Source organism: Nothobranchius furzeri, chromosome 7 (genome assembly GCF_043380555.1).
Source record: "Nothobranchius furzeri strain GRZ-AD chromosome 7, NfurGRZ-RIMD1, whole genome shotgun sequence".
NCBI classification, from domain to species: domain Eukaryota; kingdom Metazoa; phylum Chordata; class Actinopteri; order Cyprinodontiformes; family Nothobranchiidae; genus Nothobranchius; species Nothobranchius furzeri.
Window position 1 is genome coordinate 28,671,490 of NC_091747.1, and position 24,736 is coordinate 28,696,225.

Sequence of the window (24,736 nt, forward strand, 5' to 3'; positions counted from 1 at the left end):
AACTGATTCCACATGACGTCACTTTAGTGGGTCCTGGAGAATGAGGGGAAGTTCGCCCAATCGATCTACATGCGTTTTGTGGATTTGGAGAAGGCGCTCGACTGCGTCCCTCGGTGGACACTGTTGGGGTACTCCGGGAGTATGGGGTACCAGGCCCTCTTATACGGGCTGTTAGATCCCTGTATGACCGATGTCAGAGCTTGGTCCGCATTGCTGGTAGTAAGTCGGGCTCGTTTCCAGAAAGATTTGAACTCCGCCAAGGATGCCCTTTGTAACCAATTCTGCTCATAACTTTTATGGATGGGAATCCTAGGCGCAGCCAAGATGTTGAGGGAATCTATTTTGGTGACCTGAGGATTGGGTCCCTGCATTTTGCAGATGATGTGGGCCTTTTCGCTTCATCAGACTGTGATCTCCGGCTTTTACTGGAGCAGTTGGAAGCCAAGTGTGAAGAAGCTGGGATGAGAATGAGCTCCTCTAAATACGAGGCCATGGTCTTGAGTCGGAAACAGGTAGAATGCCTTCTCTGGGTCAGGGATGAGGTCCTGCCCCAAGTAGAGAAGTTTAAAAGTATGTCTGGGTCTTGTTCACTAGTGAGGGACAACTGGAGTGCGAGATCAATAGGCAGATAGGTGTTGCGTCTGCAGTGATGTGGACATTGTACTGGTCTGTCATGGTGAAAAGAGAGTTGAGCCAGAAGGCAAAGGCTTTGAGTAGATCCACGGCTCCTCCACATCAAGAGGAGTCAGTTGAGGTAGCTCGAGCATCTGGTCAGGATGCCTCGTGGATGCCTCCATGGTGAGGTTTTCTGGGTACGTCCAACAGGGATGAGACCTAAAGGGAGACCCAGGACATGCTGGAGGGACTCTCGCCTGAGCAGGGAACGCCTTAGGATTCGCCCGGAGGAGCTGGACCAAGTGGCTGGGGAGAAGAAAGTCGGAGCCTCTCAACTTAGGCTGCTCCTGTGACCCGACATCGAATAAGCGAACGCAAATGGATAGATGGATGGATAATTTGATAGGCATTTAATTATTTGTGATTTTGTTTTCATTTTTGTAACCAATATATTATTGACTGTTTTCTATGTTTCAAGAATCAGCTTCATTGGACAGCTTGGTCTGGGCAAACCCAATCAAATGAAGTTGAATGCAGTACATTTTATAATGGTCATGAACTTATTTTTGTTACAATCACTCTACTACATTTTGACCACATTTTCACAACAGATATAAATTAAGGGATTATACAATTATTTGATTCATCAATCAAATAATCAACTGTGACAGATGATTCAATTATTAAATAATCCATAGCTGCAACTCTTTAAAAAGAGCTTGTGCTAAACTTCAACCATCAGTATTTACTCTGTGTTAAAAGCACTCTGATTTCAGTAATGTGTTGCTGGGTTTAAGGAGCTCTCAGTATAATGGAGTTCCAGTATATGACCTATGAACAGCTCACTGATGCAGAGCTATCAGTGCTAAGTCAAAATTGGTCAATGCAATTTCATTCAGCAATAATCCATCTGACTAAGCTTGGCTCTTCTGTAACACCAAGAATACAAGAAGAGTTAACCCCGATGATGCACTCTGGGTAGATTTCATTAAAAAAACGGACATCATCACATATTTAGTCACAAAGCTTTTGGAAATTAACCCCATAGGTAGCTTTAAAATGTTATAGTTTGAAAATATACGGTTTTTTTTTTGGTACGAAACCTTTCAGAGTCAGTGTTTCTCTTGGTGATAATAAGAGAAAATTATTACATTATGTAAACAGAGAATTTCAATAAGTCAAGAAGTGTGTCACCGCATAAATCACGACCAATCCATTGTCTGCTGAAGGACTGCTAAATATAGTCACTGCGTGGGAGAGAATGCCACTGTTACTGACATTTTGCAGATGGCCGGATAAGACTTCAAGATGGACACAATAAAAAGCAGTGTATAAATGATAAATAAAAAGTCACTATATTTTCAATACAAGTGCATTCACTGAGTTCACTCACTTCAAAATCGTGTACAATATTGGACCATAAAACAAATTATTTTTATGTCAAGAATTAGACCAGACTTATTATAATGACAAAGTACTCACACATGAGCAGCACATGCCAACGATTACCAATGACTGCAGGATGCCAGCAGTGCCGACAATCCAGGTAAGGCGCAAAAACAGGATGACCCCCAGTATGTTCTGAAGGCAAGGGAGGTAGACACCCATGAAGGTCCCCATCTGAGGGCTCTGTAGAATGACACAGCAAGGAGAAGACAAAGATGATAAAGAACAAATGAAACCCGTTATGCTGATTTAAAGCACCAGATCAAATCCCAATGATGACCTTTAGTAGAAAAATGCATTTATTCCAAAAATATCATCCAAAAAATCGCAGCAGCTTAAACTTCAAATTACATGGAAGGGAAGGCGTGATGGAGGAATTATGTGCCTGTTAGTGCAGGGCAATGAATCGAAAACGTATTATTTTCAAAATTGCTTCCTCTGATATAATTTTTCACATGTCAATGAATCTGTTAATAAAAAACGATGGAAAGAAGTATGTGAGTTGGTGACATTCACATCTCTTTCAGAAGCTATATCACTTCCGGTTGGTAACAAGATGGCGCCTGTGCTTGGCTTAGCCGCAGTCACCGGCCACTTTTTCAAACTTTTAAAACTTTTCTCCACTAACCTCCTCTTTTCCACCTTGCTCCTGTCTGCGATAATATAGTGTCCCTGATACCATCTCCTTTGATCGCCAGGCTCTTTTGTCCTTCCGTTCATTCATGATTGCCCAAGATGCAACAAGGACGCACCTCCCTGTTTGTTTATCTGAGTGGTGCACCGGCCCGGAGCCAAATGACGATTCCAATCATGGCGCTTCCAACGATGTTTATATGGTCCCGGGAAAACGTCGGAGGAAAAGAGGTAAACGAGCAGGAATCCAGGTGAGAATAAGACTTCTCTTAAAGCGTGGTTTATCTATTAAACATTGGCATGATCTTCTAGCTTCTTGTCCTTTGTTTGGTGACTTGAGTGCCACTTCCGCATTCCCGCCAGGCTGCGTTGTGGCGCGGTTTCTCCGTCCAAGTTTTTTAATGTCGGTTTATCTTCATTCTTCAGTGGCTTCTCCTCCTGTTCCCTCCATAAGTGGTTTTTATAAACACTGTGGATCTAACCCTGCTAATTTATGTCCACTAACTCCAGCTGTTTCTGTAGTTTCTGATTCCTCCACCTCACTCAGCATGGCTCTATTAAATACCCGCTCCGTTAACAACAAGTCCTTCCTGCTCAATGACTTAATTCTCTAAAAACGTGGATTTTCTGTTTCTGACTGAAGTTTGGCAGCAAACATCTGATTATTCTGGTCTGATTGAACTATGCCTGAGTGGTTATTCTTTTCTTAGCCAGCCCCGGGGTTCTGGTCATGGTGGAGGCCTAGCTGTTGTTTTCAGAGACCATCTTCCATGTAGCTCTACAACATCTGGTCACGTTCCTTCCTTTGAACTGCAGCTGATTAAAGAAGGGCGTAAGGACCCGTTCTACTGTGCTGCGGTTTCTCATCCACCTGGTCCAAATGGCTCTTTCCCTCAGGAGTTTAGTGACTTTCTATCCTCCACTGTGAAGCTGTCCAGACTGGTGACTGTGGGTGACTTTAACATCCACGTTGATGATCCCTCTGATCACTTTGCTATGAATTTCTCCAGCCTTATGGACTCCTTCAGCTTTACCCAGCATGTTTCTGGCCCCACACACACCAGGGGGCACACTCTGGACCTTGTTTTTACCCTGGATCTAAATGCTGACAGTGTTTGTCCTGAGGACGTATATATTTCAGATCACCATTGCATTTTCTTTAACTTGTCAGTTTCTGCATCCCCACCATCTGCTCGCCATATGGTTGGTTCTCGTTTTCTTAATGAGAGCACAGCTAGCAATTTTTCTGCTGCTTTTGATCCACCCTGTTCTTCTGATAATGACCCAGATTACTTAACTTCTCAGTTTAACGAGCACTGCCTCTTCATTCTGGATAACATCTGTCCTGTCAGAACCAGATCAGTTCCTGCAGTGAACCCTACTCCCTGGTTTAATGATAGCCTTCGCAGCCTAAAGCGCCAGTGCAGAAAAACTGAGCACTTGTGGAAGAAAATCAATCTCCACCTGCTGCACCTTAAGGATCTTCTGACATCCTTTAACTCTGCAGTCAGAGACGTTAGGATTTCCTACTTTTCCAACCTGGTGTCCCAGAGCAAAGGGAACCCCAAGGTGCTGTTTAACACCATCAGCAGCATCGTCTCTCCTGCCACTCCTACAGCCATCATTCCACTCTGATGCAGACTGTGAGAACTTTCTGTCTTTCTTTGTGGACAAAGTCAATAAGGTTAGATCTAGCATCTCTCCTTCAGCCTTATCGCTGCCTCTCCCGACTCCAACCAGGCCAATCATCCTAGATAGCTTTGCTCCTGTTTCTTTGCCTGAGTTAACCAAACTAGTTAACTCTATGAAGACCTCTGCATGCCCCCTCGACATCTTACCCTCATCTTTGTTTAAAAGTGCTTTTCATTCCATCAGTCCCAGCGTGCTCTCTATAATTAATGCTTCTCTGGTTTCTGGTCAGGTCCCTGCTTACTTTAAGAATGCTGTAATTCACCCGCTGCTTAAAAAACCGAGCCTTGATGCCTCTCTCCATAGCAGCTTCAGACCCATCTCTAAACTTCCGTTCCTCTCCAAGATCTTGGAAAAGGTTGTGGCTAAACAACTCACAGCTGCTCTTGATGAACATAACATCTATGATTGCTTCCAGTCAGGTTTTCGTAGAGCTCATTCTACTGAAACAGCTCTTCTTAGGGTCTCTAATGACCTTCTGACTCACAGTGATGCAGGGGACTGTTCTGTTTTGGTCCTGCTGGACCTGACTGCAGCCTTTGACACTGTTGACCATCACCTGCTACTGGAGAGGCTGAGAGACTGGGTAGGCCTATCAGGAACTGCTCTGGAGTGGTTCTCTTATCTTTCTGAGCGCTCCTTTTCTGTGGCCGTCTCTTTAAGTTTAAGTCCTCCACCACCTCCCTTACCCATGGTGTCCAACACGCCTCCCTGCTGGGGCCTCTACTCTTCCTCCTCCATCTGCTTCCTCTTCAGCACACCCTGAGCTCCTACAAAGGAATCTCCTACCATCTTTATGCAGCCATGAGATGTCTAAGCTGTGGCTGTTACACACCTGCTCAGACTATCAAAACCTGGATGGCTGGGAACTTTCTTCAGCTGAATGAAGATAAGACTGAGATCCTCATCTGTGCCACAGACAAGCTGGTTCCCAAAGTCAGAGACTCTCTTGGTCAGCTTGCTTCTCACACCAAACCTTCCATCAGGAACCTTGGCGTGACCTCTGACCCAGCTCTCACCCTGGATTCTCATGTCAGTTCTCTTTTTCGCTCTTCCTTCTTCCATCTCAGGAACATTGCTAAGCTGAGTCCCATTCTGCCCCGTTCTGAACTTGAGACAGTTATCCACACCTTCATTTCCTCACACTTAGACCACTATAACTCTCTTTTCACGTTTCCTCTCTGAACCGTCTACAGGTGGTTCAGAATGCCTGTGCTCGGCTTCTGACCAAGTCCTCCAAACACACCCACATCACCCCGCTTCTCCTCCAGCTTCATTGGCTGACAGTCAACTTCAGGGTTCATTTCAAGATCCTGGTACTGGTCTATAGGGCCTTACATGGACAAGCACCATCTTAAATTGGTGATCTTCTTAGTCCCTACACCCCCAGCAGGTCCCTGAGGTCCAGTGATCAAAGCCTACTGGTTGTGCAGCACCAGGCTAAAGACCAAAGGTGACAGATCATTTGCTGCTGTGGCCCCCAGACTCTGGAACTCTCTCACCTGAGCCTGAGATCAGTGGACTCAGTGGTCTCCTTTAAAAAGCAGAAGACTTACTTGTTCAAGCTGGCTTTTGTATGACCTTCTTCACCACTTTCTCCTGCTCTACCCACCTATTCCACCTTCCTCAGGATCCACTGATTTCCCTCTTTCCTATTCACTCTCTCTTTCTTAACTTTTTTTTAAATCACAAATGTCTATTTTTTGCTCATTTTAAATATATTTTTAACCATTTTCTATATTATTTTTTGTATTTTTACATTTTTTGTTTTTGTGAAGCGCCTCGTGATTTTTATCTTGAGAGGCGCTATAGAAATGATATTTTCTTCTTCTTCTTCGCCGCCTTGAGTCACATGACTCAACGTAATACACGTGACTGCCTCATCTAGTGGACAACTTGTTTTTGCGCATACATGTAGTTATCGTCCATTTATTGTTATCGAGGTGAAAGCCTCAATATACCATGATATTGAATTTAGGCCAAATTGCCCACCCCTAGTGCCTGTCCCGGTTTGTCACAGTCGTTGTGTCCTTGGGCAAGACACTTCAACGACTTTGCATGCTGATGTTGGTCGATGTGTATGGCAACCCCACCTCTATCAGTTAGCCCAAGGACTGCAGTGGTTTGATTGTGGCTCATGAACACCTACAGAGGAAAGTGAATGTGGATGAATGACCACTGAATTGTAAAGTGCCTTAGGGGGTACAAAGACTCTAGAAGGTGCTATAAAAATATGTACCTTCTAGCCATGGAGACTTAACTCTCCCACTTGAGGTCCACGTGGCAGGGGTGAGGTGTTGCTCACTCCTCACCACTGCCACGTAGACCTCAAGGGATAAACCATCAACCCTGCTCAATGGTCAACTTTCATGGCGGAGTCACCCATGAGGACAGTGGAAGGGTTGAACTTCCTTGGAAATTAGGAAGTATAAGAAGGAAAACACAACAAATTATTTTCTAAAAAAATCCCTAAGATCACAGTAAACTTTGTGATGTATAGATTCACTTATCTTTGTAAGCGTTCTTTGGCTTTATACTAATCAAGCTCAAAAAGCTATCATAGCAGCACAGTCCAACATTATTTTACTGTCACAACTGCTATTATTTTGTTTAAATTGGTGTTTTCAAATGTGTTTCTCATTTAGAGATAGAATGAGAAGCTTGGTCATCTGGTATGGGTTCAGAATACAACCAATGCTCCTCCACATTGAAGGGAGCAAGCTGCAGTGGCTAGGGCATCTGGTTAGGATGCCTTCTGGATGCGTCCCTGGTTCAGAAGGATTAAAAGACAAAGATTGTAATTTTGGTAAAAGTTTCTCTCTCTCTGGGCCTCAGGACCAATGACTAAAACTTCAGTTTTGTCCTGGTTGAGCTGGAAGAACCGTTTGGACCAGGTGGACGATAGGCCACAGCACAGTAAAACGGGTTCTTACACCTGACTTTAATCAGCTGCAGTTCAAAGGAAGCAAAGTGACAAGAGGTTGTAGAGCTACATGGAAGATGGTCGCTGAAAACAACAGCTGGGCCTCCACCACGACCAGAATGCCGGGGCTGGCTAAGGTAAGAATAACCACTCCGGCAGAGTTCAATCAGACCAGAATAATCAGATGTTTGCTGCCAAACTTCAGTCAGAAACAGCAAATCTAGGTCGTTTAGCAGGAAGGACTTATTGTTAACAGAGCGGGTATTTAATAGAGCCATGCTGAGTGAGGTAGAGGAATCAGAAACTACAGAATCAGCTAGAGTTAGTGGACGTAAATTAGCAGGGTTAGATCTACAGTGTTTATAAAAAACACTTATGGAGGGAACATTAGGAGAAGCCACTGAAGAATGAGGATAAACCGACCTTAAAAAACTAGGATGAAGAAACCGCGCCGCAACGCGGCCTGGTGGGAATGCGGAAGTGGCGCTCAGGTCGCCAAACAAAGGACAAGAAGCTAGAAGATCACACCGATGTTTAGTAGATAAACCACGCTTTAAGAGAAGTCTTATTCTCACCTGGATTCCTGCTCGTTTACCTATTTTCCTCCAACATTTTCCCGGGACCGGATAAACATCGTTGGAGGTGTCTTGGTAGGAATCATCTTTTGGCTCCGAGCCAGCGCGCTGCTCGGGTAAACAAACAGGGAGGTAAGTCCTCGGTGCATCTCGGGCGATCGTGAATGAATGGAAGGACAGAAGAGTCTAGCGATCATAGGAGATGGTAGCAGAGACACTACCAAAGAGGATCGCAGACAGGAGCAAGGTGGAAAAGAGGAGGTTAGTTGAGAAAAGTTTGAAAAAGTGGCCGTTGACCGCGGCTAAGCCAAGCACAGGCGCCATCTTGTTACCGACCGATTCTGACTCTCCAGGCTTCAAAGCTCCAACCTGTCCAGCCTGAAACAGGATGTACAGAATTTGTGTGAAAGGGTTCATTCCTTAGAATCCTCCTCCTTGCCAGTGCATGTTATGCCACTCACATCAGCTGATTCCATCTCAAGGCTTGACCCCAACCTGAAACCCGAGGTTGTGTTTCCCTGCTCCTGATGAACGAGTGGCCGATTCAATTGCTAGTGAGGATGTCTGGCGCCCCCAGATGACCAGTCAGCCAAGGTGGTGCTGGGTCAACTCAAGTTACAAGAGGGGGCTGGGAAACCTTATGTACCTTTGTCTCTTGAATAGGTGCTCCACTATGACGCTCTTCTGGGCGGTGGTTCAGACTTCACTCTCATCCTTTTACACATCAAACAGGTCGTGGTGCAGGTGGATGCTCTTGTGAATGAAGTTGAATGGGACAAACTACATCAGCTCCGACTAAAATATAAAGACTCTCTTTCAGTCTACTCCTTAGATTGTGGGTTGACTACGAACCATGAGGTGTGGATTCCTACACCACAACATGCACGGCCGACCTTCGTGCGTCAATACAAGATTCCCCTGGTGTCCTATGGACCTGTCCAGGAAACCAATGATAGTCTCTTGGAAAAGGGTGTCAGTGAACCCTGTAACAGCACCTACTCGGCTTTGTTGTGGCCGGTGAGCAAATCTAATGGAAAGTGGCAGCTACCCATTGACTACAAAAAACGGAACCAACCGTTGTCCATTATCCTGGTGGCTGATGGCCTGCCTGGAACAAGAACTTCCTAAGATGAGAGATGCTAAAAACTTTTTTCCCCCTTGACATTGCTTCTGGATTCTGGACAATCCCTGTCCATGCATATGACCAATAAAAACTAGACTTCACCTTTGCCAACCACCAAAACACCTTCACACGGTGTCCCTTTAGCTACTCTAGCTCACCCTCTGAGTCTTTTTGGACAAAGCCTGCCCCGGCACTCGTGAACGTGATACAATCATCTACGTTGACGATATTCTGATTCGTAAACAGACTTTGGACGACCACCTGTTCGAGCTAGGGCATGTCATGGGTCAGCTGGTGCGAAAATCTCCCTCACTAAAGGTAAGTGGTGCAGGTCTAAAGTACAGTTGGTTGGCCTCCTTGTGGGGCTACAGGGAGTAGAGCCTCAACATGGTAGAGCCCAGGGTGTCGCCACCATTAAAGATCCAACAAATGCATCTGAAATTCTGAGTTTTCTGGGTGTGCACAACTACTCCCGCCAGTTTGTAGAAAACTATGTGGAGTTTATGAGACCTCTACGTAACTGCCTTGCTGAAAAGGATGTGTCTTTTGAGAGGGCTGAGCAGCAACAGCAAGCCATGGATGACTTGAAGTGCATGTTGTGCTTGGCCCCGTGCCTGGCACTTCATGAATGTGACAAGGAATTCCACCTAGACGTTGGGTTTTCTATCCACTGTTTGAGTGCCAGTCTATACCAGAAGTATGACTGTATGGGTGTGTCATAGCCTATGCGAGTAAGATCTTGTCCGGTCCTGAGTTGAAATAATCTGCAAAAAAAAATTTGCAGGCCAATTTGCTTATCTCTTATTTTTATCATTCCTTTTTGCACCAAGACCCGCAGCTATTTCCTAATGTTGTGATTTCTCGCACATATGGCAATAAAACCCTTCTAATTCTGATACACTTTAATGTGCAAAGACGTCTGCTTTACCTTAACAGTTTTCTTCTTTGGCCCTTCATTTTCATCAGCCTCTTCATGTTCATGGGCTCCCTGGGACAGATTGGTATAGTTGGCTAACTTATTGAGAAGTGATGACACCATAGGATGGCTGTCCATCTCCTCCTGCAAAGCAAAAACATTTTAAAAGAGCAAGTCATGCAAGACCAGTCCCATTTTATTTACAATGCACTTTCCACAGGGCATAAGAGCCCACCAAAGTACAGTATAGAAAGAAAATGCAATAAAACAACAGTGAAAGGGCCTACAGAAAACAACATAAAGGGATATAAAACAGAAAACAAATTGTTCTATAGAGTAACAATAATAAACAACCAAAAACCATAGCAGAAAAACCACTCAAAGAACAGTGACTTCAAAAGTTTAAATTAGTTAAAAGCCAGATGAGTCTTAAGGCGAACTTTTAAAGTGCTCAGTGAGCAAGACTGTTTGACAGAGTTAGGACTAAATCAAGAAGGCATGATTTTAGCCCTCTTTACAAAACACACTGTGCTGGCAAATGCGTAATATTACTGCAACGGTCTTATAAATAGGGCATGCTGGCATGGCGTTGTGTAAATTATGCAGCATTCGTTCCGCCAACAACCGGGGCTTCAATCGCAAATCACGCAAGTTATGTCCAAGATGAACAGAACTCTGCAGCGCAGAGGACAGCGTTCGTACCGCAATCGCCTGATCTTGGTTTTTATAATCAGGCTGCAAGCATGTTTGTTTCTGCTTTGAATTAGACATTTTTAACATTAGTTAAATGAAAATTTGCTCTTTTCTGGTGCTAGCTCCTAGCGGATCTGGAAGTCCCACAGGTTCTTGACTCACATGTCCTCTACCATCTTAGTGAGTGTGTTATGGCCACCAGCCTGGCCTCTTCACGTGAGGGAGCCAGGATCACCCAGCCCCGGTGATCAGCCAGACACCGCCCCTTCTCCTCCAGGCTGCTGAGGAGCACAGCTGAGCTGAATCCCTCAGACGACCCACACCTTGGATAAAAAGGCTGTGCCTTAAGCAGTCTGGTGGGCAGCAGTGCAGGGGTTCTGCTGTCCTCCAGGCCTCATCTTGTTTTCAACTAGGGCTGCAACAAACGATTATTTGGATAATCGATTAATCGGATGGGGTCTCGACACGATTAATCGATTAATCAGATTACATGGGGAAATTTTTAAAAACTGCTAGGGAAACGTTATTTCTCTCCTTCCTTCACTTTATTTAACACAACATTATTAGAAAACAGTTCAATAGCAGAAAAACAACATGCCATCACCTAAATTGTCTTATAAGGTGTATAGACAGAGACCCTAAGCTACATCTATCTGTGACCTAAAATGCTTGGTCCAAGTTAAACAGGTTAAGGGCAATTCTCATCTGTTTTGTTTGATCTCATCTGTTGACATTTATTTTAAATGTAATTAAACATAGGCTGTGAATTAATCAAAATTGATCACTATTTCCAAAAATGACTGAAAAAATACCAAATAAAACAAAAGTAAATGAATGCCATCCTCCTTGCGATGATGCCCTGGGCAACTGCCATAAAGTCACATCAAGAAATGCTGCTGATCATTCCAATGATCCCAAATAGACTCACATTAGGCCACATGAAAGCAACTGAACCCAAAAATATACTAACCAGTATATAACTGCACTCTCACACAACACGCCTGCAGCAACAGTTAGGACTCCTCCCTCCCTTTTAAAAGCGTTTTTGAGGACATTGTGGTTGTAAAACCACATGCTAGTAGTCTGGCCCCGGTGTGATCAACCAGTTTCTGCGGGAATTTGACGGCGGAACCAGGGCCAGATTAACACTTTGTTGCACCCTGGGCAACAATATTCAAGGGCTCCATCATCACGACCCAAGGATCACCATAATGTGGTCACATACAGAATATTTTACTGTAATATGCAGTAAATATACTCAATACTTGAATGCCTGACAACACGTAACCCGCCCAGAGTAACCTTTGACCCACCTCGTGTGGACTGACCAATAAGGAGAGAGTCTTAACATGAGGCCCTCTCTTCATTGGTCAGTCTGCATGAGACTGACTCTCAACTGACGTTCAGTCGTAGGCAGCGAAGCGTCTCTGTGCAGTGCAAAAGCCCGGGTGGACAGTTTGTTTAATGTAGGGTGATCATATTTCCATTTCCAAACAAGAGGACAGGGGATCTGTGCCTATGACGTCACACTATGGCAACGCCACACAAACCATGTTGGGACCCATTTTTTGTAAGAACTACATTAATATCAGATTCTGCCAATAAAAGGGCTCTAAAACAATTCATATGTAAATATTTTGCATATTTAATGCAAAATCTAATTTTTCTGCTTTAGTGCTGCAACAAGGTTTTATTAATAATAAATTATTATACCTTTTGTTTTACTACAGCATCGGTAAGCTTCCTGTGCACAGATTATTAAGGATGCTTGTTTCAGCTGTGAGATTAGACAATAGGATCAATGAAAAAATAAGTTGTCACACACTCCATGGAAACTTTCAGAGAATCCACAAATAGTGGCTTTCAGGTGGTTTTGTTACTTTTTGCAAGTTTATAAAAGAAGCAGATGAGACAGCATGTCTGATAATTTAGTTTTTCATCTGATAATATTAGAACATGTCAGTAATGTCTGAGGGGCTTTTATAAACACCATATAACTAACACTACTGGAGAGGGCATGAATTACACAGAGGCTTCTGGGGAGCCCAGTTATTGGGGGGGGGGGGGGGGGGGGCATTTTGCCTTGGCCCCCAAAATGTCTTGAAACGGCCCTGGGTGTGTGACTGAGTTTTGAAGGTGATCTGAATTGTATCAGATGTATAAATATGACATGTGTATAACTTATTGTTTTATACAGGTAAAAACGTGTAGTGGAGATAAATCTACCTACATTTTACTTTTCAAGACTTTGTTTTGTTTTCTTGTTTTTATTTAACTATTTTCCTGTCCTGTCTGTCTCTCATCTTCCTGCATCTCCTCTTAATTCTCCAGAAAATCTGTTGCCTGGATTCTTACCTTTTCACCTCATCAGTTACTTTTGAGCAGATCAAAGGGATCTCCTGACCGAAAAGCGCAGAGCGCGTTTTCGATGCTGCGTGAGGTGACATCACCACAGCACAGGTGATGAGCTCCGCAGTAGAGCACTTCAGGCACAAATAAGACAGAAAATAGAGAACATGTGTGGACATGAACGATCGTGTGCTAATTATAGTTTTTTGGTTGCGCCACTTTGAGAATGGACCGTGCGCTGGAAGCAGCTGCCTGGATCGCTGCGCAACAATGCGGAACCGGTTCGCAGCAGCGCAAGTCTGCCGGCTCTCCCTCGCGCTGATCTGCCGGTACCGGCTCTCCCTCACGCTGATCTGCGGCTCTCCCTTGCGCTGATCTGCCGGTACCGGCTCTCCCTCACGCTGATCTGCGGCTCTCCCTTGCACTGATCTGCGGCTCTCCCTCGCGCTGATCTGCGGCTCTCCCTCGCGCTGATCTGCGGCTCTCCCTCGCGCTGATCTGCGGCTCTCCCTTGCACTGATCTGCGGCTCTCCCTCGCGCTGATCTGCGGCTCTCCCTCGCGCTGATCTGCGGCTCTCCCTCGCGCTGATCTGCGGCTCTCCCTCGCGCTGATCTGACTTGCTCTGGTCTGTGCGCAAGGCGGGCAGGAAGAGGGGGCGCTTTTGGAAGAGTTGTGCGACACAACGAATCGATGACGCAATTCGTTGCCAACGCTTTTAGTAATCGATTTTCATCGAATTTATCGATTCGTTGTTGCAGCCCTATTTTCAACCCCTTCGTTTTTATGAGTTTTAACTTCTAAAGTCTTAACTCTGATTGATTCAAAGGGATATTTGTTTGACGTCAACTTGGTTGACTCTGTTTTAAGGTTAACGTCGTAGTTTACCGACTTTGGGATTTTAAAACACTCAGTGTTTTCACAGTGAATCGGTTTTTATTATCAACTTGTGTTTTTTCAAACACCTTCTGTTTCGGTGAAACTTAACAAAGTTTTAACCAGGCATTTTAATGTTGATAAGTTGTCCTTTAAATGTTTACTTTTTAGTCTTGGTTTTTTATTTGGCATTATTTTAATAATACTTTCCATCTGTTTACACTTGTCTTTAGAACCTTTTATAACAATGAAACCCATTTTAAACCCACTATCATGTTTCTCTTATGTTACCCCCCTTCACATTTTATGTCGGGGACGTAACATAAATGAAGGTTCCACTGAGACAAGGTCAGAGTGTTTCCCACTTTGACCTTGGAGCTTCCAGTCCATACTCCGCTCAGATGTTCCTGTATACTATGCCAGCCACTTGGTTATGGCGTTTTATGAATGCTTTCCCTGCCAGCATCTTGCACCCTGCAGTTATGTGGTGGATTGTCACGGGGGCCTTTTTGCAGAGCCTTCACCTTGGGCCTTGTCTGGTGTGGTAGCTATTGGGCTCTGTTGCTCAGGGCCTGTTCCTGTGCAGCCATGAGTGCCTCTGTGTTGTTCTGTTGAATAGATCGTTCTAACCACTGGTAGGATTTCTTGAAATCAACCACCTCAGTTATCTGTCAGTGGTACATGCCATAAAGGGGTCTGTCCTCCCATGATGGTATTTTCGGCACCTCCTGAGATACAGTGGTGTGAAAAACTATTTGCCCCCTTCCTGATTTCTTATTCTTTTGCGTGTTTGTCACACAAAATGTTTCTGATCATCTAACACATTTAACCATTAGTCAAACACAAGTAAACACAAAATGCAGTTTTGAAATGATGGTTTTTATTATTTAGGGAGAGAACAAAATCCAAACCTACATTGTCCTGTGTGAAAAAGTAATTGTCCCCCTTGTTAAAAAATAACCCAACTGTGGTGTTTCACACCTGAGTTCCATTTCTGTAGCCACCCCCAAGCCTGATTACTGCCACACCTGTTTCAATCAAGAAATCACTTAAATATGAGCTGCCTGACACAGAAAAGTAGACCAAAAGCACCTCAAAAGCTAGACATCATGCCAAAAACCAAAGAAATTCAAGAACAAATGAGAACAAAAGTAATTGAGATCTACCAGTCTGGTAAAGGTTATAAAGCCATTTCTAAAGCTTTGGGACTCCAGTGAACCACAGTGACAGCCATTATCCACAAATGGCAACAACATGGAACAGTGGTGAACCTTCTATAAACTAAAACTATATTATTTATGAACTAACATTAACACTAATGACACTAATTGATATATTTTTATTACAGGGTATACAGTATGCAGGAATCTCAAAATTAAATTTAAGACTTTTAAGACCTTTTGAAATTAAATTAAGACTCTATTGCAACAAACTAATAAACTATAAAACACTCATATTTTGTTAGTCAGAAAGAAATCAATTTTTCAAACAAAACTTTAACCAAATGCAAAGTTTATTCAAATATGCCAAAGTATCAAAACGTATTTTAAAAAGTTGATATTATGGCACTTTCATTGTTTTGAACAACTTGAGCTATGAATACTATTTTTGGCAGCTTTTTAATAATTTTGGGGCAAGAAAGGTTACTGAAAAAATTAAAAGTACAATGTTATTAACATAAAAATAACAGAATGGAATAATCCTTGTTTTCCCCCAAAACATTCCCACAAACTTTAGCTTCAGTATACCAGTTTTCCCCATTTTCACATTGCACGCTCCGTTAAGATTTAGAGAGTGAAGTCTGCTCTAACAAATGACTAACCAGGTACTTAAACAGTTAACAGGATAGAAGACAAATGTAAAAGAAAATAAAGCTCACAAGACAAAACAAGCATTGGTTCACATGTGCCTTAGCTCATTTGCTTTTCTGCCAATCATCTCTTCTGTTTGCTTGAGCTCTTTGACTTTTTCTTTGTGCCTTGCCCTTAAGGTGTTTGATTTTGTTAACTGTGCCATTAAAGATGGAGATTTGTCCTCTGCTTTTGTTGCAAGGTCATCTTCATCTTTTTGCAGTGCATGACAGACATCTTGTAGCACCTTCCTCTTTTATCTCAGTTGTTCCAGCTCCTCTTCTGTCCCTTTTCTCTTCAAGCTCTGCTTAGCCGCCTCTTTTCTTTTCTGTTGGTCATCCAGGTAAAGTCTGAATCTTGTTCTTGCTGATGCTACACTAGCAAGAAGGTCTTTGTTCACTGGAACCTTCAACACACCTCCACAAACACTAACCTGATCACATATTAATCGGTGTGCCTCCATCGTGTCCTCTAGAATATTCACAGTCTCTACCTTTTTGTTTTGAGAAAAACCCCTCTCTACAGTTGCTTGTCCGTGAGACAGAAGGAGCAGAAGTTGACAAAATTTCAATAGCTCAGTGTTTTTCCCTATCACTCAGGGTACTTGCTCATGACCGCATGCAAGAAGACATCAATCCTTTGGAGAGTTGGCTCAAGACAGGTATTCCTCACCTCTTGCCTCTAAATATAAAAAACAGTCAAACTGCTGAAGAATGGAGTCACCTGTAAACATATAAAGTTTGAAAATTGATAGTTATTGAATTGTATTTGAATTAACCCCTTAAATTTCCAGGTTTAATGAACACAATGGGGTTTTGTCCTATGGGAGGGACGCTGGAATGCTGAGCAGGCCACATGACTATAATATCCTGTGTCCAATGAACTGCAATTGAGAATCCTGACCCTTACCCCCCACTAAAATATGATGTCATGTTCTAAAATCTTAATGCCACCAGACTGTGTAGATATCATACCAGCAGAGACTTCTCCTGTCAGCTGGCCATCCTGCAGTAACTTCTCTACTGCTGTTCTCATCTTTTTCTGACACCACTCTGGATCCCTTTGCATGCATGTAGAGTCCAAACATGCTATGGCTCTGACCACTGGAAACTTGAGGGGGCTTTTCTCCTGAATTTTCTTTACAATGGCAGCCAGGCCCTCAACACAATCTCTCCAAAAGATGAACACAGAACACTCCCCTAACTTGCTTCCTGGCTTGGCCTGAAGCACCTGAAAATGTAAATATTTGTTACATTTTAAATGTCCATGCTAACTCCTAAACTTTTAAACCAACATTTTTCTCACTATATCACATATTGAGAAAGTACATATCTTCTTAGAGATGTTTCTCTAGATAATTATTTTCATACAAAATACATAAAAAATTAGGTCAAAATAAATTTTTGATTATTTTACTCTTAATTATAAGTCCAGCTAAAAGTCTAAACAAGCAGCTATGTACCACTTTAAATATATAAAAACAGTAAGAAAGGTGTTGGCTTCTAAGAATTCTATCATCTTTATGAGGTATTTAATGCAATATCCAAGTATAGAAACTTAAAGAATATTTAAAAGGTACTTTTATTGCTGATTCTGCACCTAGGCCTATATCAGCATCTGTAGCAGAAACCCAGTTAGCCTCGTTAGAGACATCGACTTTGGTTAAATGCAGTGGGGTGACGTCTTGCAGAAGGTCTCTCTTTAGTAACAGTCTCATTAGACTCAAAAGTTACAGAATGAAAATTGCAGACAAAAATTAGATTCTATAGAATAATACTTTACAAAAGCATAATATAAAAACCCCAACTTCTTTACAAAATTGTTACCTTTTTCACTCAAATCTTTGGCCAGGAAAGGCAAAGCTGGCTCATCAGTCTGATACTTCTTTAGAAAAGGGTCAAAGGTCCTTGAGATTGCCAGGAAGAACTGCAGTTTGGCAACAATGAAAGGATCACCTTGTAGAGGTGTGAATCTTCACTTGTCTCCCGATTCGATTCGATTACGATTACTGGGTCAACGATTCAATTCGATTCGATATCCCGATGCATCACGATGCATCACGATTATTTCATATTGATTTGTTTTCATCGATAAATAGAAGATGTCAGATAATTGCTTTTTATTTTTTTATCTATTTTTTTGATCCCCCAGTGAGTCGTGGAGGATGGCTGCTTCTACTGAGCCAGGATTCTCTGGAGGTTTCTTCCTGTTAAAAGGGAGTTTTCCTCTCCACTGTCGCTGCATGCTTGCTTAGTATGAGGATTGCTATATAGTCACTGACACTCGTCAGTGACTTGATGCAATTTGCTGGGTTCTTTATATAGGAAACATTATTTCTTATTGGCTTAATGAACTGTGAATTGGAATGTTTATTATGTGAAGTGCCTTGAGACGACTCTTGTCGTGATTTGGCGCTATATAAATAAACTTGAATTGAATTGAATCTAAAACGTAATTGACACAACCTGCCATCCCTCAAAAGCTCTCCATCCACAACAGGTTAGGACAAAACATTTTAAACATTTAAGATTTAACAAAGTAAAACATCTGTTTCCTCGTTCAACACCACGCCTCAGGCTGAGAAAAACACGCTTTGCAAAAACTCACAAAATCTAAAAAAGTACTGAAAACCTACAGGACACATAATGTAATAATAAAATCCATAATGGGTTCATATATGAGTGTTTAATGTCTCTGAGCAGCTCTAGAGTCCAATATTTATGCCACAGTTCAAGGGTGTCAGAAATAACACCAAATGAAATGTTTGACTTAGTTTGTTTTATTTGAACCCAGTGGTTCATTTCTGACATGTTGGAGAATGAATCAAGTTCTGTTTGATGCAGAAAATAATAAAACATAAAACAAATTCTACACTTCCAATAATATTTAAGATGTGTGTTTTATTCTTTCTGATAATAACACCAGCAGAAGGCTGTGGGCTGGATTAGGATTAAATTACCCAGTTGATGGATCTCCTTCACTAACCAGCTAACTACAAACCTTTCCACTAACCTGTCCTGTGGGACCCTCACCATGTGACCCTCATGTCCATGCTGTCTCAGGAGGAGCAGATAGGAGACAAGACCTCCTGTAACTTAAAATGAACCAAAGCTTCCTCCCAGTTTCTCTTGAAGCTGAATTTAACATCAGTTTATCATCATGAAACAAAAGAATAAAGTGGAACAAGAACTTCCATTTCCCTCTCCTTTTAACTTATCCGTCTCCCTAAATAAAAGAGACAGACGATCACGCTGCAGCCGCCGTCACTGACCCCGCCCCCTCCCCAAGACCGGATCTCCCTACATTACATCAAGCAGTCTGACTGAGCGCTTCCAGGAGAAATAATAATTAAATTATGAAAATAACGCGTGTTTGGAGCATCGGTTTGGAGGAGCGTCCTCCGATCGTCTCTCTTGTGTGAGCAGACAGTCTCTCTCTCTCTCTCTCTGTCGCTGATCGAGCGAGCGGAGCGCGCCGCACGACAACCCGCTCAATTAACATAATTCACGGCCCAAATCAAACAGAACCGGTCGGGCCGATTCGGTTCCGGTTTGGTCTCAGGTGACAACTCCAGCGCTCAGCCCTGCAGTACCACATTAAGGCGGAGGTAAATGTGGAGGACGCTCACTCTGACAGATTTGGATGCTGCGCTAGTGCCGCCGTTAAAAAAACAAAACTACATTCCACTATAATCGATTATGGCGTACTCTTCTACGATGCAGAACCGTTTATGTCCGCATCCCGATGCATCGATTATTTGATTATTTTCGTCAGCTCTATCACCTTGTGCCATCTAAATAGTCATAGGAGGCTGTTCCAGGGTTTGGGAGTTTCTTCTGTTTAACACCTTCCACGTACTGCAAACGTCAAAATACAACAGCGGTTAAACTGCAAAGTATTTTAACACGCACAGGTCACAAAAATATTAGGAAAATTGTACTCTATTAAAATATCCTATTTTAAAAAATCTAACTTTTCAAGTAAACATAATTTCACAAAAAATATTAATGCATAAACTATGAAATTTTAAATTTTTTATTAATTACATGCTGCTTTAACAAAAAGGTAGTTAATCATAAAAAGCAATACAAGTGTTTAATTGATGAATTATCACCTAAACATTCAGATGGAAAACTTTCTAACAGTCATCTTCTTCATACATCTTAGATTTTGAAATTATGAGACCAGGAAGGCATATTTCAACTGATAAGCACAACAACATGTAACATGTAACAATATGGTAAACAAACCTTAATAATCATTGGTCAAATTTGAAGGGCCCTCTCTGCCACAGGGATTCTCAACCCATCTGTGGCTGAAGAATGGCAGCGAAAGGCAGGTAGACCCTGTGAATGCAGTGGAATCTTCCCTCCTAGATGGTACATTGTAGAAAAGGAAATGCAGGGCTCTAAGCAACTTGTCCAGCTGCCAACTCGTAAAGCCTGCCTTCACTGCATTATGGAGTGTGAAGGCCATAGCTTCTAACTTTAACCAGTTGACTTCCATATAGTTCCTCATGCTCCTGCTGCAAAAGATCTCCCAACTTGAAGTTGACCTTAGGGCCATCCATGCTGATAGACAGAAGGTGTCTCATGTTCAGTTTTTCAACGCATTTCAATGAAAAGAATAACATTGCCAGGAAAATTTCATTTATCCCCTAACTTGAGTTCAGAGAGTGGTGATTAACCACTGTGTGTAAACACCAAATCACCTCAGCACGCTGCGTTGATGTGCCCACTAGCGCCACTTTGAGGTTCAATACGACAGACAAGGGTGCCGTCACTGCCAAAGTCTTTTCTGTAGAGGTTGTCACGTTAGTTAGTGGTGTATTCACAGGTGTTGCAGGTGAAACAGTTTCTACAGCCATCACCGATGCTTTGGAACAAAAACTGACGATTGATCGTCGAGGTTCCCGGCAGCTACTGGCGGCGGTTTTGTGGCAAGCTCCATTCATGTGGGATTTGAAAGCGCAGATGCCCATCGAGGAAACATTAATATTTTTACAAATCGAACAGTACACCTCCTTATCGTTGTTGGCCACAGGCTTAACCCATGGTTTAAAATCATCCACATCAAGCCAAGAAAGAACAAATTTACACTTCAGGGTTTCCCTTACATAGGCGTAGCCGTGGCGGCCCGCCACGCCTGAAATCCCACCGCCATGCCTACAAGATCCCAAGTTTTTTTTTTTTTGCGCTGTTTCCCGAAGAAGCAGCGGAAACTACTATGTTGTCGCTTGTGATCACAGCCGGCTGGCAGCAAGGAGGAGCAGGCAGGGCAAGGTGAAGTTACAGCATAAGTTACTGAGTTTAAAATTAGAAAGGTAGCAGTGGATACAATGCTTTTTGGTTTACATGTTTCAATAGCATTAAGATAAACGAGTGTTGACGATCTTGACAGGTTTTCCTCCCCCCACCAGGCTAAGCATCACTTATTCATGTAAAATTTATTTATTTTTTCATGTCTGACTTTAACCGCATCTAATACTGTATTACGGCGTGAGTGCAACAGCAACAACTTAAGATCGATGTGTGAGCAGCCTGAAAGGCTGGGTGTTTTCATCTGAACCCTTAAAACCTCCAGCAGGCTACGCTGCACTATTGATGTGTTAGCACGCGGCGCTAACAACTTAGCGACGTGAAATGTCTCGGAGAAAGAGTAAAAACACGTTGGACGCTTCTTCTGAAGTGGGAAAATAACACTTCTTCTTAAGCAGAGCACGACATCGCCTCGGCTGGTTCACCCTCTGCCGAGCCGGACTGAGCTCGATAACATTGACCCAGCACAGCCACTGGGTCGTTGGAGCTGCCCCGTGACTGCCTGATGGAAAACCAGCGGGTTTCATCAGACTCGGAAATTTCTTGTTTTTGCTGGGGACCCCCTGTATTTTACCGCTTCCTCCTGCAATCTTCCCCTATTAAAATTTAAAATAATTCTGTAAATTCTGTGTATCAACAGAAAAAATCTCTGCCTCTGCCAGCTGCAGTAAATGTAGTCTCCAAATAATAAATAAGAGGTGCATTCATCTGTGTATCTCCTTTGATCCGCATTAGTGATATTTTCAGCACCAGAACAGTGAAGTAAAGAAACACATTCCTGAGTTTGTTAGTAATTGTATTTATTAGGTGCATCCAACCTGTTCAATTTTTCTCTGAAATGAGATCAAATCAGTGCTTCTATGGGTTGGCTCCACTCTGCACTAGAAGATTTTACTTTATTTAGAGACGTGTCATAATTTCTCCCCAAGCCCCCCCGCACCGGCCCCACCGCCACAGCTGGAAAAATTCCGAAGGGAAACACTGCACTTTCCCATTTTGCTTCCACCATCTTCTCCTTGAATCAGCGAGATATGTCACAAACATGGTGGCCAAAGTCACGTGGTACAGAAACGCACAAAAACGGCTGGCAGAGACCTAAAAATTGGTTTATTTTATTACCTTGTCATGTTTATTTTTAATATACAGACTTATTTTAAATACACATCAATACCCACCGAATTTAAGACTTCACTTAATGGATTTAAGACTTTTCAAGGATTTTTAAGGGTCTTAATTTGCCTAAATTAAATTCAAGACTTTTTAAGACTTTTCAAGTCCTGCAGATACCCTGTATTATGTTGTTTGAACCCAAGGGTCTCATTATCAGATTTTTCTAACTTATTGGATTGTGAATCTGTTTAAATGTTTTGCTCTATAAGTGCCCCTTTTCACTCGCCCCGTCAAAGGTCTCTGCACGGCCCTGCTCCTCATTAGAAAAAAATGAGTGTTAAAACATCCACATCTCCATGCCCATGCTAGTCCAGTCTGCTGACACACACAGAAGCCCTTTTCAGATAGACATTCTGGAACATTTGTGGACAATTCAATCCGGTTTTAACCGGAACTGTGTTTTCAGACACACCACTTTTGTACCGGAACTTGTGCTTTCGGCTGCGTTCACACAGCAGGGAAAAGTTCCAGATGTCTGACGGCGGAGGAGGGTGGGGGGAGAATCGGACTTATGTTAAGAAGAAGAAGAAGAAAATATCATTTCTATAGCGCCTCTCAAGATAAAAATCACGAGGCGCTTAAGCATAATTCTGCGCACACGAAGATGCATAAGAGACCTGGATGATGAAGCTCAATGGTTAAAGGAATCACTGAAGCGGTGTGAAGCGCTCCGTCACGCATCTAGGCGGTACCGTAGGAGGCGAGCTGCCATGGTTCGCTGCATGCTACAGCAGCGGGCTATCTAGGTGCGCACAGCGTCCCCCGGTCCCCTCCTCCTCCCCCTCCCCCTCGTCCGGAACTTTACCTCACCAGTCTGAATCAGCCACCCGTCCGTAACAAGTCCGGACCTGTTACTAGGGGCTTCGTCCGGATAAATTCCGGAACACGTTATCCGGATGTTTGTATTCAGACACAAAGGTCTTATGGACAGAGTCCGGAACATTTCCGTTTTTCATGGCCTGTCTGAAGGGAGCTATGATGTCAGGTGAAGAGGCAGCTGGAGAGACTGAACAGGAATAAGGCTGCAGGTCCAGATGGTGTCAGCCCCAGAGTACTGAAGGCCTGTGCAGAGCAGCTCTGTGGGATTCTGCAGCACCTCTTCAACCTCAGCCTAGCCCAGGAGAAGGTTCCAGTTCTGTGGAAGACATCCTGCCTTGTTCCAGCTCCAAAGAAAACTCGCCCATCAGTCAATGACGACTACAGACCGGCTGCCCTGATATCCCACATCATGAAGGTCCTGGAGAGACTCCTGTTGGTCCACCTGAATAAGCAAACTAAAACATATCAGGACCTGCTGCAGTTTGCTTATCGCCATGGAGTTGGAGATGAAGATGCCATCATCCAGCTGCTTCAACCAATCCACTGTCATCTGGACAAAGCAGGCAGCACTGTGAGGGTCATGTTCTTTGATTTCTCCAGTGCATTTAACACAATCCAGCCTGATGTACTTTGCCAGAAACTCCAGAAGACACAGGTGGGGGCCTCAACTATCGCCTGGATTAAAGACTACAGCTTTTGTGCCAGACGGACATTTTTTAAATAAAACTAGGACATGGTGTCAAAAAAATGTCTAAATCCTTTTTCCAGGAAAAACAGAATGAGAAAACAGGAGGACTTTTATTGAGACAAAGCTCCTTTAGCTCATTTAGTCTTTAGCTCAGCTCCTCCATGAGCAGAGTTTGTGAGGCTGAAGAACTGCACATCAAACCAGGCGATCAGTAACATTGGAGCACCACAGGGGACTGTATTCTCACCATTCCTTTTCACCCTGTACGCCTCAGACTTCCAGTACAAATCAGAGACCTGCCATCTACAGAAATACTCAGATGACTCTGCAGTTGTCAGGTGTATCAGAGATGGAAAGGAAGCTGAGTAGAGAGCTGGTGGAGCGCTTATTGTCATGGTGTGGAAACAATCATCTGACCTTGAACGTGAACAAAACAAAGATGATTTTAGACTTCAGAAGAAACAGGGTGGAGTCAAACACTGTTTCCATCATGGGAGAAGAAGTGGAGGTGGTTGAGGAATACAAATACCTTGGAGTTCACCTGGACAACAGACTGGACTGGAGAAAGAACAGCAAAGCCGTTTACAAGATGGGGCACAGCAGACTGCACTTCTTGAGGACGCTTAGGTCCTTCAATGTCTGTAGCAAGATGCTGCAGATCTTCTACAAGTCTATTGTTGAGAGTGTAATCTCTTCTGCCATCGTCTGTTGGGGTAGCAGCATCAGAAGCAGGGACCTGAAAAGGCTCAACAGCCTAATAAAAAAGGCTTGTTCTGTTCTGGGGACGACTGTGGAACCACTGGAGGAGATAATGCAAAAAAGTATTCTCCAGAGAATCAAGAAAATGATGGACAACCCTGAGCATTCTCTTCACAAGACTGTCCGACAACAGAAGAGCATCTTCAGTCAGAGGCTTCTTCAGTTTCGCTGCAACACTGACCGCTACTGGAGATCCTTCCTGCCAACAGCCATTGTAATATACTAACTCTTTGATGACTTTATTATTATTAGTATTATTATTATTATTATTCTGAGCTACTACAGCAATCAATTTC

The 24,736-nt window shown here is 43.1% G+C and overlaps 1 protein-coding gene across 4 annotated transcripts in view; it reads right to left on the bottom strand.

Moving 5' to 3' along the window:
• Positions 1 to 24,736, bottom strand: part of slc12a7b (solute carrier family 12 member 7b) — a 192,529-nt gene that overhangs the window by 72,229 nt on the left and 95,564 nt on the right. For all 4 annotated transcript variants that reach the window (XR_011521039.1, XM_054751258.2, XM_054751259.2 and 1 more), the window contains exons 3-4: positions 9,933 to 10,064; positions 2,098 to 2,244 (exon numbers count right to left, since the gene is read on the bottom strand). Coding sequence is in view for 3 of the 4 variants with exons in the window: in XM_054751258.2 (XP_054607233.2) it covers positions 2,098 to 2,244; positions 9,933 to 10,064 (279 nt within the window). In the remaining variant the exon portion in view is untranslated. The remainder of the gene's footprint in view (positions 1 to 2,097; positions 2,245 to 9,932; positions 10,065 to 24,736) is intronic.